This window comes from Monodon monoceros, unplaced genomic scaffold, assembly GCF_005190385.1.
Source record: "Monodon monoceros isolate NGI ecotype Baffin Bay Population unplaced genomic scaffold, NGI_Narwhal_1 Super_Scaffold_10, whole genome shotgun sequence".
Lineage (NCBI taxonomy): Eukaryota > Metazoa > Chordata > Mammalia > Artiodactyla > Monodontidae > Monodon > Monodon monoceros.
In genome coordinates, this window is record NW_021703766.1 from 28947886 (window position 1) to 28961768 (window position 13883).

General features: G+C 38.4%; 1 protein-coding gene across 1 annotated transcript in view; it reads right to left on the reverse strand.

Moving 5' to 3' along the window:
* LPCAT2 (lysophosphatidylcholine acyltransferase 2) overlaps positions 1–13883 on the reverse strand; it is a 62321-nt gene that overhangs the window by 18960 nt on the left and 29478 nt on the right. The window contains exons 10-11 of the mRNA XM_029213459.1: positions 12434–12559; positions 10701–10854 (exon numbers count right to left, since the gene is read on the reverse strand). Of these exons, the coding sequence (XP_029069292.1) occupies positions 10701–10854; positions 12434–12559 (280 nt within the window). The remainder of the gene's footprint in view (positions 1–10700; positions 10855–12433; positions 12560–13883) is intronic.

Sequence of the window (13883 nt, forward strand, 5' to 3'; positions counted from 1 at the left end):
TGTATCCTGCAACTCTGCTGAATCAGTTTATTAGTTCTAACAATTGTGTGTGTGTGTGTTGTCTGCAGGATTTTTTTACATATAAGATCATGTATTCTGTGAGCAGAGATAATTTTTCTTCTTCCTTTCCAGCTCATATTCCTTTCATTTCTTTTCTTGTCTAACTGTCTTGGCTAGGGCTTCCAGTACTATGCTGAATAGGAGTAGTGAAAGCAGGCATCCTTTTGTGTTCCTAATCTTAGAGGAAAGGTTTTCAGGCTCAAACCATTGAGTATGCTGTTGGCTGTGGGCTTTTCATATATGGTTTTTATTATGTTGAGGTACTTTTCTTCTATTCCTAGTTTGTTAAGTGTTTTTATCTGAAAGGGGGTTGAATTTTGTCAAATGCTTTTTCTGGATCGATTGAGGTAACTGTGTTTTTTCCCCCTTCATTCTGTTAATGTGGTTTATTACATTGATTGATTTTCATATGTTGAACCACCCTTGCATTCAAGGAATAAATCCCACTTAGTCATGATGTAAAATCCTCTTTATGTGCTGTTAAATTCTGTTTGCTAGTATTTTGTTCAGAATTGTTGCATCAATATTCATATGGGGGACTTCCCTGGTGGTGCAGTAGTTAAGAATCTGCCTTCCAATGCAAGGGAGATGGGTTCGATCCCTGGTCAGGGAACTAGATCCCACATGCATGCCACAACTAAGGAGCCCATGAGCTGCAACTAAGGAGCACATGTGCTGCAATTAAGTAGCACACGTGCTGCAACTAAAGAGTTGGCGAGCTGCAAGTAAGGAGCCCGCCTGCTGCAATTAAGACCAAAATAAATAAATTACAAAAACAATTCATATAGGACATTGGTCCGTAGTTTTCTTTTCATGTACCGTTGACAGTTGAACAATACGGGTTTGAACTATGTGCCTTCATTTTTACTAGGATTTTATTCGATAAATACATACTACAGTACTACACTTGAGCTTGGTTGAATCTGTGGATGCAGAATCATGGATACATAGGGCCGACTATAAAGTTATATGGAGATTTTCGACTGCACGGGGTTTGGTTCCCCTAACCCCTGTGTTGTTCAAGGGTCAACTGTACTATCTTTTTCTGAACTTGGTGTCAGGATAATGTTGGCCTCATAGAATGAGTTGGGAAGTATTCCCTCCTCTTCAATTTTTGGGAAGAGTTTGAGAAGGATTAGTGTTAACTCTTCTTTAAACATTTGGTAGAATTCACTAGTGAAGCCATCTGGTCCTGGGATTTTCTTTGTTGGAAGTTTTAAAAAAAATTACTCATTCAATCTCCTTACTAGTTAGGTCTGTTCATATTTTCTGTTTCTTCATGATTCAGTCCTGGTAGGTTGTACATTTCTAGGAATTTGTCCATTACATCTAGGTTAACCAATTTGTTGGCATACAGTTGCTCATAGTACTGTTTCATAATACTTCTTATTTCTGTAAATTTGGTAGTACTGTCCTCTCTTTTCTGATTTTGTGTGTCTGGATTCTCTTTGCTCAAAATTACATTTGTGAGATTTTATATTTTTAATAAGTATCTTCAGAAGTCAGTCTATGACAGATAGTCCCAGATAATACTTTGAGGAACCTCACCCTTGATACTAGGTAGAGTCAGGGTACAAGCCCTTCAGCAGTCTTTGGAAGTTCTATTGGTAAACTCAGGGAAAAGTGGCCAGGACATAACTAAATCCTTATATCACTCAGCATTTTGGACCTTAATTTCAATCTGCAAACTGATGATAATAGTATCTCCCCTGCCTACTTCATAATGATTCAATTTCTTTTATTATGTTTCAGGACTTGGACTCAATGTTTAGGAGAGAAAGATGAAAACATCAGGATTGCTGTCCTCAAGGATCAAAGAGACCCACAGAAAACTAGGGGTTGTAACTATAATCTGAGGTCTATTTTCACATTTCTACTATGAATACTAAACTATTACATTTGTATATAATATTCTTTGGTATATCGATTTTATAGAATTTCCATGAAAGACATAAAAGCATTTGAAATAAGGAAAGGAAAACTCAGAGAAGTTAAGCTACTTATAAAAGGTCACACAACTAATATATTGTATAGGATTATCAAACCAATATGGGTGCCCAAAAGAGGAACAATACGTTCTGCTGAGGAAAGGAAAGGAGAACATTTACCTACAGAAGAGGTAATGTGTAGGCCTGACCATAGGCTAAGTCAGAGTTCTCCAAAAAGACAAGATATATATATATATATATATATATATAAAGGGGTGGTGTAGTGAAAAGATAGAGGAACTAAAGCATGTGTGGTATTCAAGAGATAATGAGTAGTCCAGTGTGATGAGAGTTTACTGCTGAGAACGATGGGAGATAAAGGCAACTCAATAGAATAGAATGAAATTGGAAAGGACTCTGAACTGCCATGTGACAGAGTCTATCTCACAGGTTACTCTGGAAACTACTAGGGCTCAAATATGAAGTCAAAAGGAGATTAAACGTAAAATTACTTTATAAACTGTACAATTCTAGAATTAAATAATGATTATTCTAGCTATTATTAGGGAGAGAATAGTAGCTGGGAGACACTGCTCTGTGTAGGACATGAGAGCAATGTCTCCTGCCACACTTAGTGGTTTATAGAAAACTCTCCATCACAATGACTCCAATAACTGGTCTCATGGGCACCGTGAAATGGTCTCCGTAAACACCAAAGGCCAAATGTCTTCCTTTACCACACTGAAGAAGCACCACAAAAGGACTTTCTTCCCTTTAGGGGATCACAAGGGGCCATCTGGCCTCAGACAGATTTAAATCCATTCATATAAGCTTCTGAGGAAATTACATGGGCTTTGTTTTTATAATATTGCAAATTAACTTGACAGCATCCATTGTCATATAAAATGTGCCTCCTTATGACCATCTGAAGTGTTTTTCGCTGAAGTTTAAATCCAATTCCTCTCATTTATTTTCTGCTAAGATGGAAAGCATTTGGCTAACAGTTTCTCATAAGCCATCATAGAATAAAAGACTGTTATTAGATTAACAAGCCTTTTCTTCTCTGGACTATTTAATCCCCTAAGGCTATTTATTAGAACATTAATAGGAACTTTGGTTGCTGTCTGGGGGAACTCCACTGTGCAGCTCTGGAGAAAAAGAGTAGGGGAAGAGGCCATATTCAATGGAAAATTTAACCTCAATTTGAGGGGGAAGAGTCATTGAACTTAAAAAGTTAACAGTGACACACGAATGCTACTAGCAACACTATTCATAATAGTTCCAAAGTAGAAATAACCTAAATATCGACTAACAGGTGAATGAATAAACAAAATGTGATAAATTCATATAATGGAGTACTATTTGGCAATAAAAAGGGATGAATTACTGATACAGGCAACAACACGGATGGACCTCAAAAACTTACAATAAGTGATAAAAGCCAGACATGATACTGTATATTGTAAGATTCCATTATATGAAATGTCCAGAAAAGGCAAATCTATACAAGTCTCTATTCTAGTCTTTATTCTAGACCAGGTCTAGAACAATGCAGGAGGACTTACTATAGTGGTTGCCTAGGGTTGGGAGATAGGTAGGTGACAGGAATTAACAGTTAATGACACAAGGAATCATAATGGGGTGATGGAAAAACTCTAAAACTGATTTATGGTGCTGGTTGCACAACTTGGTAAATTTACTAAAAAAATCATTGAACTGTGTGCTTGAAATTGGCTGAATGCTATGATATGTAAAATATGCCTCAAGAAAGTTATTTTTAAAAAGTCCAGAGATGGTTTGTAGTAAAAAGAATACTGAACTAGGAGTTCCCAGTGCTGCAACTAACCAGCTCTGTAGCCTTGAGCATACAACTTCCTCTTTTGGGCTGGAAGCTTCCTGAGAAATGAGGAAGATGGGCAATTTGACACTAAACATCCTTTCAGCTCTAGAATGCTGTGAGTCTAGATCTTCATGTGCCATGAAGTGGTGACTGCAGCTTCGTTCTTACCTTGCATTCAGTTTCCTTCTCATGCCCAAGTATTTTTATGTTATATATGACTGTAATTTAATCTTTTTCTTGGGTCTGGTTCTACAACTTTTAAAGACATACTTACATACCCTTATCCTCACTTTGACGTATTGTCTGGTTTTCAAAAGTATTCCGGTAACCTATCAAATATGTTGCTCCTCCAGACAGAACTCCAAGGTGGGGGGACTGAAGCAGGTCTCGAATAACACAGGACACACAGCTCCCACTTTCAGTGAGGGTTTTCTGTCAAGTGGGGCTTTCACCTAACTGCAACATGATCTGGACCAGACCTTCCTAATTTATTGATGAGAATGTCACGTTGGATGAAATCAAAAACCTTTCTAGAGTCCATATAGATAATATCTATTTCTTCTTCTTTATCATCTTGGACTGTCACTCTGTCATAGGAGGAAATTAAATTGGTCTGACACAATTTGCTCCTTACAAAGCCCTGTTCTTTACCTCTTTATGCTCTTGGAGGAGGCCACTGCTCACTTGTTCCAATAAAAAATCGAGCTTTAATCAATGCCCTCTCCTTTCTGTTTCCTCTAAGTGTCTCCTAGGTAGACTTGCATTGAGAAGCCAAAAAGAAAGCATACAATTCTCATGCTTAAAAGGATATTTCTAGTGTAAGAACACTCAGGGAGGGAAAATATTACGCTGGACTGCATGGGGTAGTTAAGTCATCATGAGAATTGAAGAAGGAAATGGTCAGACATATAGGCCATCAAACTTTCAGGATGACTGGTACAACTGGATAGGAATGTTCATCTAGCCCGCTCAGAAAGTTATAGCCTTCTTCTGTTAATTATATCATATGAGCTTTAGATTTCATATAACAAATCCTGGTTAATTGAGATTGGAATCAAGATGAGTTCTTTTCACATGAGCTATGAAATACTAAAGTACACATCAAACCCGAACTGGAAATTTAAAGGATAGAAGAAAGGGGAAGAGGGGGGTGGAGGAGGGATAAATTAGGAGCTTGGGATTAACAGATACACACTACTAGATATAAAGTAGATAAACAACGAGGTCCTAGTGTGTAGCACAGGGAAAAAAATTCAATATCTTGTAATAACCTATAATGGAAAAGAATCTGAAAAAGAATATATAAATATAACTGAATCACTTTGCTGTACACCAGAAACTGACACAACATTGTAAATTAGCTATACTTCAATTTAAAAAATAGGATAGAAGACTTCACTGTTGCAACTATTCACCTCTGGCACTGTATTATGAAAGCAGCCATAGACAGTACATAAACAAATGGGCGTGGTTGGTGTCCCAATAAAGCTTTATTTACAAAATAGGCGTCAGATTGGATCTGGTCTATCAGCTGTAGTTTGCTGACTGTCACCTGCTATATTTCCTAAACTGATGAAAATAAAGCATGCTGGTAAAGTTTAAGGACTGATTGAAGGATTGCAGTCAAGGCTTATAGCCACCATCGTTCCACATCTGATTTAAAGGGGGTCATTCTGAATCTTTATTCTCACCAAATCTGTCTACTTCTTATTGACATCCTCCCCATTTCTAACTAGTGGTATATCATTCATCCTCACAGATGAGAGAGACTGATTTCTAATCACTCAGCTATAGTCTGGCATGAGCTCACTCTCTTTTTACCAAAACCATTATGCACACAACAGACCACAGGTTAAGAAAATTTAGATAGTTGGTTACTATTTCCATTCTCTAAAAAATGTGAAAACTGTCCTGATTTTTCCCATTTCGGCCTTCTAACTGGTACTTAGTTCTTCTGGCATTACTATGTCCTTTGTTTAAATATTAGAACAGGAAAGCGTGTGTATACTTTAGCACTTGGACAATCCAGCATTTTTGGCTATTCTGGAGATCTTTTATTACTCTTTTGCATTGTGTGGAATGAATGTGTTTCTTTATCCGAGTTCTTCCTGTCTGCCCCGTTCTTGGCGTTAGCTCAAGTGTTAAATCACGAGCAAATAGTGAGCATATAATAACAAGCATCCTTGCTTGCCCTTCCCTGTTAGAGAAGGTAGGGTGCTGTATTATGCAGATTTTCAAGCTGAGAGTTAGGACAGGGCATTTATGTGGCTTAAGTGACTGAAAATAAACAGAGAAATCTTTCTGAGTGGGGTGGATTAACTTTTCTATTCAGTTGTACAAATTATACTGAAAGTTTAGGACCAAATGTCCCACAAAGTCAAAAACATTTACAATCTGGCTCTTTGCTGAAAAAAGCCTGCTGATCCCTGAAATATAGCTTCGCCACCAGCGAATATACATACCGTTATGGTGATGTGTGCCAGATGGAACATGACCCTGAATGTATCATGAGATGTAGTGCAGATGAGATGACTTGCCACTAGTAAGAGGTAAGAGGCAGATAACATGGTATACTGTCAAACTAGCAGCAAAGATGATATGTGTGCTGCAATATTTGAGGACTTTGTCTCATAGGTATGTAAGATACTGCTGGCAGGGCAGCACATGGCTCTGCTCAATAACACAGCGTTGAAGAATGAATGAAATAAGGTGATGCTGTGTAGATATTCTTATAACTGTACAAATGACTGTGTTATAATTATTTCTGACTTAGCCAGTGTTGTGTCTCAGTCCCATTAAGTGTATTTAAATGCCTTCAAGAGTGTTGGCAAAAAAAATCCAGTCTTGAAAACTGAATTATGAATATAAAAAATGTTGAGAAGCCACTGTTTTAAACTACTGTCTCAGCTCTCAACTGTCTCTAACTCATGTGGACTTTTGACTAACCCCTATCAGCCTCTGATTCAGAGAGTTCAGTGTACATTTGGGAAAATAAAGAAGCTGAATGAAACCTAAAGATGAAAAGGGTCTTCTTTTCCTTTTTTTCAGAGATGAGACCTCTCCACAAAAAACTGTCCTAATCCAATGAGCCATGCTATGCTTTGGATCATGAATGCCACATTTCTGTTGGACCTTGAAATCATCTGCCATCGCATATCTGACAATCTAAAAGAACACATCAGATTGTCAGAAGAAACTGAATAGACAGCACTTTTTTTCTTTTAGGACAGACTGAGACGAAAATCATTATGAAGTTTTTGCAGACTTGCCAGGAATGTATGTGGGAAGAAGGAGTAAGGGAACATGGAGAGATATACAGATCTCTCCCCTTCCCCAAAATACCAACCACAATTGCACCAGACTTGGGGAGAGATTGAGAGAAGAAAAGAAGGAAGGGGAAAAGGAGAATAAAGTGGGAAAGGCACATGGGAGGAGCCCTCTGCCCTGCAAAAATTTATAGCTACTGAAATGAAAGAGCAAGAGGAACATCCCACCCTCTCTTTCCCACCCTTCTTCCTCCCCCACCCCTCATAAGTATTGAGTTTAGCAAGATAAGCTACTCAGAGAGAAATAAACTATGACGTTACTGAACTTCTTTGTATTTTCCGTGGAACATTTCCCAGCTAAATCCCTCCAAGAGAGCATGGAAGTGGGGATGTGCACAGGGTGTGGCAACGATTACATAATTCAGCTTCTCAAAACAAAGCAAATCTTCACAGGCACAGACATGCAGGTATGTTAAAAACAAAAAAAAAAAAAGGAAAGCGAGAAAGACAGAGAGACAAAGAGAAGAGAAAAGGAAGAGGTAAAGAAAGGTCAAATGCATTAGTTGTTAATTCTCCAGATTATTTTCTCTACCTTCCAGTATGCTGGAGATCAAAAGCGTTTTAAAGACCAACTCGTGGTCTATATCTAAAGCTAAGTCTATACACTATACAAAGAAGTGAAGAAAACTTAACAGTTACAATTGATACGTGAGCCGATTGAAGCAGTCCATGCAGAAGTGTGATTGACCACACTGGCCACAAAGGCTCACCAGTCTCCAAACTGCTTGGAGCTAATTGTATTCTTTCGTTCAGAGTGAGTCAATCTGGCTAACTAGGGCTTATTGTAATCCTTGGTTTACACTCCCTTCCCCACTCCCAAATCTTACCACATATCCCAGTGCTATAGAAACAGTGGGGCCACTGGCAGGTATCATCAGTCATCAAAAGACAGAACTGGTGTCAAAGCAATCCTGTTATTGCTGTTATGACAGTTTGACACCTGAAAGACAGGGCAACTTCTATGGAGACTTTTTTTTTTTTTTTTTTTGCGGTACGCGGGCCTCTCACTGCTGTGGCCTCTCCTGTTGCGGAGCACAGGCTCCGGACGTGCAGGCTCAGCAGCCATGGCTCACGGGCCCAGCCGCTCCACGGCATGTGGGATCCTCCCGGACAGGGGCACGAACCCGCGTCGCCTGCATCAGCAGGCGGACTCTCAACCACTGCGCCACCAGGGAAGCCCTCTATGGAGACTATTTTTAATCTTGATTAAAAATCCTGATGAGCATAAAGTCTATGATGTGCTTTGAACTTCCCTCTTGGTCCCTGTTTCATGTCACTTCCCATTTCCCCATCTCCTGTTCTTATTTGTATGTCCCTGCCATATTCCTTCCTGTCACCAAGTTCATATTTATAGAAACTTTATTTAAAATTGCTTGCATGGTTTCCAGAGCCATACTGACAAATGCTATACAAATCTCACAGAAATACTAGTAACAGTACAAGTGAAAAGTGCCTGTATTTTCCCAACTTGCACTGTTACATACCATAATTTACATCTCCTTTTCCCTAAATCTTCATTACACTTTAAAGTAGCACCACTGCAGTGACACATTACCATTTCACGGACAAGGAAAAAATATTTGTATGCTGCAACAAGCACAGAAGAGAGGCTTGTGCACTCCATACGGAAGAAGGTTGCTTACCTGTATCATGTTAAAGAATAGTTCATCTAAGGGACTTCCCTGGTGGCGCAGTGGTTAAGAATCCACCTGCCAACGCAGGGGACACAGGTTCGAGCCCTGGTCCGGGAAGATCCCACATGCCGCGGAGCAACTAAGCCCGCGAGCCACAACTACAGAGCCCACGTGCCACAACTACTGAAGCCCGCACACCTAGAGCCCGTGCTCCACAACAAAGAGAAGCCACCACAATGAGAAGCCTGCGCACCGCAACGAAGAGTAGCCCCCGCTCGTCGCAACTAGAGAAAGCCCGGGCCCAGCAGCGAAGACCCAACGCAGCCAAAATTAAAATAAATTAAAAAAAAAAAGTTCATCTAAGAGAATAAGTCACAGAATAAGTCATTAGGAATGTTAGTGACCTCTGGGTAAGAAGAAAAAGAAAAGCTCTGTCCTGGTTTCTGTCAGCAGGCTATAATTTCTTTGCAAAATATCTTTTTCCAGTGGTTGATAGAGACCTGGGACTTCTGGTGCCAGCCAGGATGGAATGAGCTTAGTTCAGCCTATCTCTCCTTCTCACTACAATTAGAAACTCTGATCGAAATACAAAAAGCACTACCTCTGGATAAAATACCATGGCAGGAGGAACTTGAAAAACAACCAGATAGGCCTGAAGGCAGCAGGATGAAATTATTAAATTGTTGAAAGGGAAGAACTGTATACAGAATTCCATATATGTACAACAAAAATATCCCTCAGGAATGAATGTGAAATAAAAAAGATAACAATCCTAAGTATTTACCCAACCCTAAGTATTTACCCAAGTAAAAGGAAAACCTATATTCACTCAAAAACCTATACATGAACGCTTAGAACAGTTATATTCATAATTGTCCCAAGGTGGAAACAAACCAAATGTTCCTCAATTGGGGAATGGATACACCAAGTATGGTACATCCACACAATGGAATACCATTCAGCAATAAAAGGAGACAAATTACAGATACATGCAATAACGTGGCTGAATCTCAGGTGCGTTATGCTGAGTGAAAGAAGCTGGACTCAAAAGGATATACTAAATGATTCCATTTGTATGGTATCTGGAAAAGGCAAACCTATAGGGATGGAGTGATTGCCAGTGGTTAAAGGTGAGGGAGGGGCTTGACTATAAAAGCCTAGCTACAGGGAATTTTTTTTTTTGCAATTGTATTTCTTGAATGTGGTGGTAGTTACATGCCTCTATGCATTTGTTAGAACTCACAAAACTGTAACCAAAAAAGTAAACTTTACTGTCAACTTTATATATTAAAAAACAAATTAAAAAGAGAGAACTTGAAATCTTGATGCACTTTTCCTAAGGAAACTTTGACATTTCAATTATCTAACTCCATGTACGTACATATTCGTAAGCAGAAAACTGAATCCCCAATATAAGGACTAACAGTCAAGGCTTTAATTGAAAACTTTGTTATAAATAAACTAAAATCTATTTGGTCTTCGGATGTTTTGGGGGAAGTCCAGAAACCTTCAGGATAGAATAGTACCACCCGTGTCATCAATGTATGATTTTGACATAAATATTAAAATTCTTGCTAGTTATGTAAACCTTTCCAATTCCATACACAAATATGGGTATATGGTCACAATATTTATTTCTGACCTGGTGTTTAAAATAAATGGACACTATCATAACTGTTGCCACACACACACACACAATTATTATTACATTACTATTATTATTACTACTACTACTACTGCTCTACTACTATTAAGCTGAAAAACAAAATCATGCAATTAAACAATGGGCTCAGCCTTGCTTCTTCTAACACTGACCCAGCAAGTTTTTCTAATGCCTGCCATACTGATTTATACCCTGTGGGGACTCGCGAAATAAAAATATTTGCGTGTTAAAGGTTAAACTTTAACCTACCCTGTCAAAGAGCGCAAAAAGTTGTCTCAAGACATCTGAAACAGGCAGCTTCAAATACTCCGCAAATTCTTCAATTCCGATTCTTCCTCCTTTAGAGGAACTTGCAATAGCGGCATATTCATCCAAATGCTTACAAATCCCATCCCAATCTAATCTAAACAAAGAGTTATGAAGATGTATTAGCGTTTTACAATCCACATGGACATTTTGTGAGTTTTGTTTTATTCATCTGTCTGAGGGAAAAATATATTCAGTGTTACATTTGAAAAGGAGAAGAAAACGAATTTTTAAAAATTCTTTTTTGCGGTACGCGGGCCTCTCACTGTTGTGGCCTCTCCCGTTGCGGGGCACAGGCTCTGGATGCGCAGGCTCAGCAGCCATGGCTCACGGGCCCAGCCGCTCCGCGGCATGTGGAATCTTACCGGACCGGGGCACGAACCCGTGTCCCCTGCAACTGCAGGTGGACTCTCAACCAGTGCGCCACTAGGGAAGCCCCAAAAATGAATATTTTAAGGCACACTTTGAACATGGATACAGACTTCTAATTTTTTAAAGGATATTAACATAACTATAATTATCCCAAATATCTGAGGGAAAGAAAAGTAACTGGGAAAAGGAGCAATGTGGTAAGATAATAAATGACTCATGAGAAGAAAAAAAGAACTCACATTTTAATCTAAATATTACTTAGTAAGTCAACAGTACTTACTGAGTTGTTAAAAAAAAATACAATTCTTGCTTTCAAGCTTTCCGGATGATAATGAACTCACATTTCACAAAATGTTGTGATGGGGGATTCATTAGACTTTGTACACTTCCTCCAATATTAGTTATAAAACACTTTAAAAAACACTGGAAAATATACTGTAGCTTACATCATATCCTGTAGAATTAAACAGGTGACTTAACATATACTTCTATATCCAATTTCAGTAACTATCTAATTTTTTCAAATCTATTGGAATATTGTAAAAATATAACATCAAAACATTGCTATCTAGAAGATATAAATAATGTTTGCTACATCAGTTATCAAAAAATATTTTTTAATATTGAACTTTAATACAGTAACTGGTTCTGCAGCTCCCTCCTAGGGAGGATGCCAAGGTCTACTGAGTTAATAAATTCTGCAGATCCCTGTCCGGGCTGAAAACAATGAACTGTAATCAGAGAGGGATGTGGGAGTTACACCTTCATACCAGGAAGTTCAAAGGGAATGTTCTAAATGGTTTAAACCAGATCATTAAAATCACAACTTTTTTTTTGCCTTTTCAAAAAAATTATGTATCCAGAATGAGAAGATTGATCTAGGGAAGTATTTAAAATTCAATGATGGTCAGAATTGCTGCTCTACAAGTCAATTCCTATTTCACATGAGGAGTTCTGACCACCTCGTGCCAGTACCATATAATTATGCCATCTTTCTTATAAGAAGGTGGCAGGACCAACTACTCAGCTGTTTCTGGGTAGGGAGGCAGATCTGTGCTGACTCGTGTTTACTATCTCATTCTCCTCTCATGACCAACGCACATATTTCTGAGTTAGCTGTTCTTGAAAAAACAAAACTAGATGAACTAAATGGGAGATAAATTCACATCCCTGGCTTTCTTAATAAACACCACGTAGGTTCTAGAGTTTGAGCATTAATGAAACCAGAGAAAATAAACATAACAGGATTTCAGATCTCTTTTGGACATCTTTAGGAAAGTGTGGTAATTTTAAAATATGCTTACTTCAATTTCCGGCTGATTTTGGTAAATTCCACCAACCCAGCTTCCATAGGCAGTGTTAGCTGTCCTGCTGAAATCATCAATCTGCAGTCTTCATAGGTGTGATCTGTTACTGGAATTCTCAGAGCTCTAAAGTATTAAAAAACAAACAGATTCAACTTTTTAAAAAAGGTGATGGTTTTTCATTAGGCCTGAATTGGTCAACAAACGACAGTAAATGGAAAAGTATTTACTACTTTTTGAACCAGTGGCTTTGGCTTATTATTGCCAAAGAGACATATTTCTCTACTTCACAGACTTATTGTGGCCCGAGTTAATCTCCTTATGTCTGTGTGCTTCTGCCAGCTAGTCATTTTTGTTCTGTGTTTTGATTACAGCGACAATAATAGTTGAGTTCAGTCCATGGAAAGTAATGAGAAGACTTACGTTCAAGTCCTATGGAGTCTTTTACCAGCTGGCACTTAACCTAAGCCTCACTTTTCTCATCTGCACATGGGAATAATCACTTCCTCCACAGGGTTATTTTAAGGACCAGCTAAGAATGCCTGTGGAAGTGCCATTTAAACAGATAAATGGTACCTGTACATATTATAAGTGAACGGTCTATCCATATTGCTAGCTATCTGTGTCTTTCCATCTTTTAAGACTGAAGATCACCTTCTTGCTACATAGCAATCTTCAAAAAATACTAATGAGGACTGATTATAAAACACCCTCCATCCTCAAAGGAGTGCACAATACTGACTACCTCCCTCCTGCTCAGAGATCTACTTATAGTGAAACAGATTTGGAAAAAATACATATTAACAAGAACTTGAAATAACACTTGAGTGACAAGAAGAAAATCTGTGCTGTACATAAAATAATTTCCTGCAGATCCCTCTTGGCTAAATTTTTATTCACACACATTCAGTGACAATCATAAAATTATGTCATCAACTGTTATTTGATTTTGTTGAATCATGGCTAAGAACATTCAATTTTCAATGAATGCAATATGAATAAACATTTTTTTCCTACCTGCCACTAAGCTGTTTTTGATTAATGACTATTTGGGTGTAAGAATATATAAGGAAAATAAAAATTAAAAACACTTCAGGAATTATGAGTAAATAGTAGAACAAAACAGTTAAGAGCTTGGGCTTTGGTAATAGGAAGTGTGGATTTGAATCCCAGCCCAGAAACTCTCACTACCTCAGAGCCTCCATTTTCTCACTTGCCTCAGAGCTGCTGTGAAGATTATGTTAGGTAACACAAGCAAATGGCCTAGCACAGGATTTGGTAAATATTTATTAGTGGTCGACCACCACTACTTACCTCGGCTTTGCTCTTTACCATTTTCAAATGCTTTTAACATTTCCTACTTGACTCTCATAATAACCAAAACTATGAGAAAAGCCAGGCAAGGATTAGAATTCCCACTTTACACATGAGGAAAGGAGCCTTGGAGGGG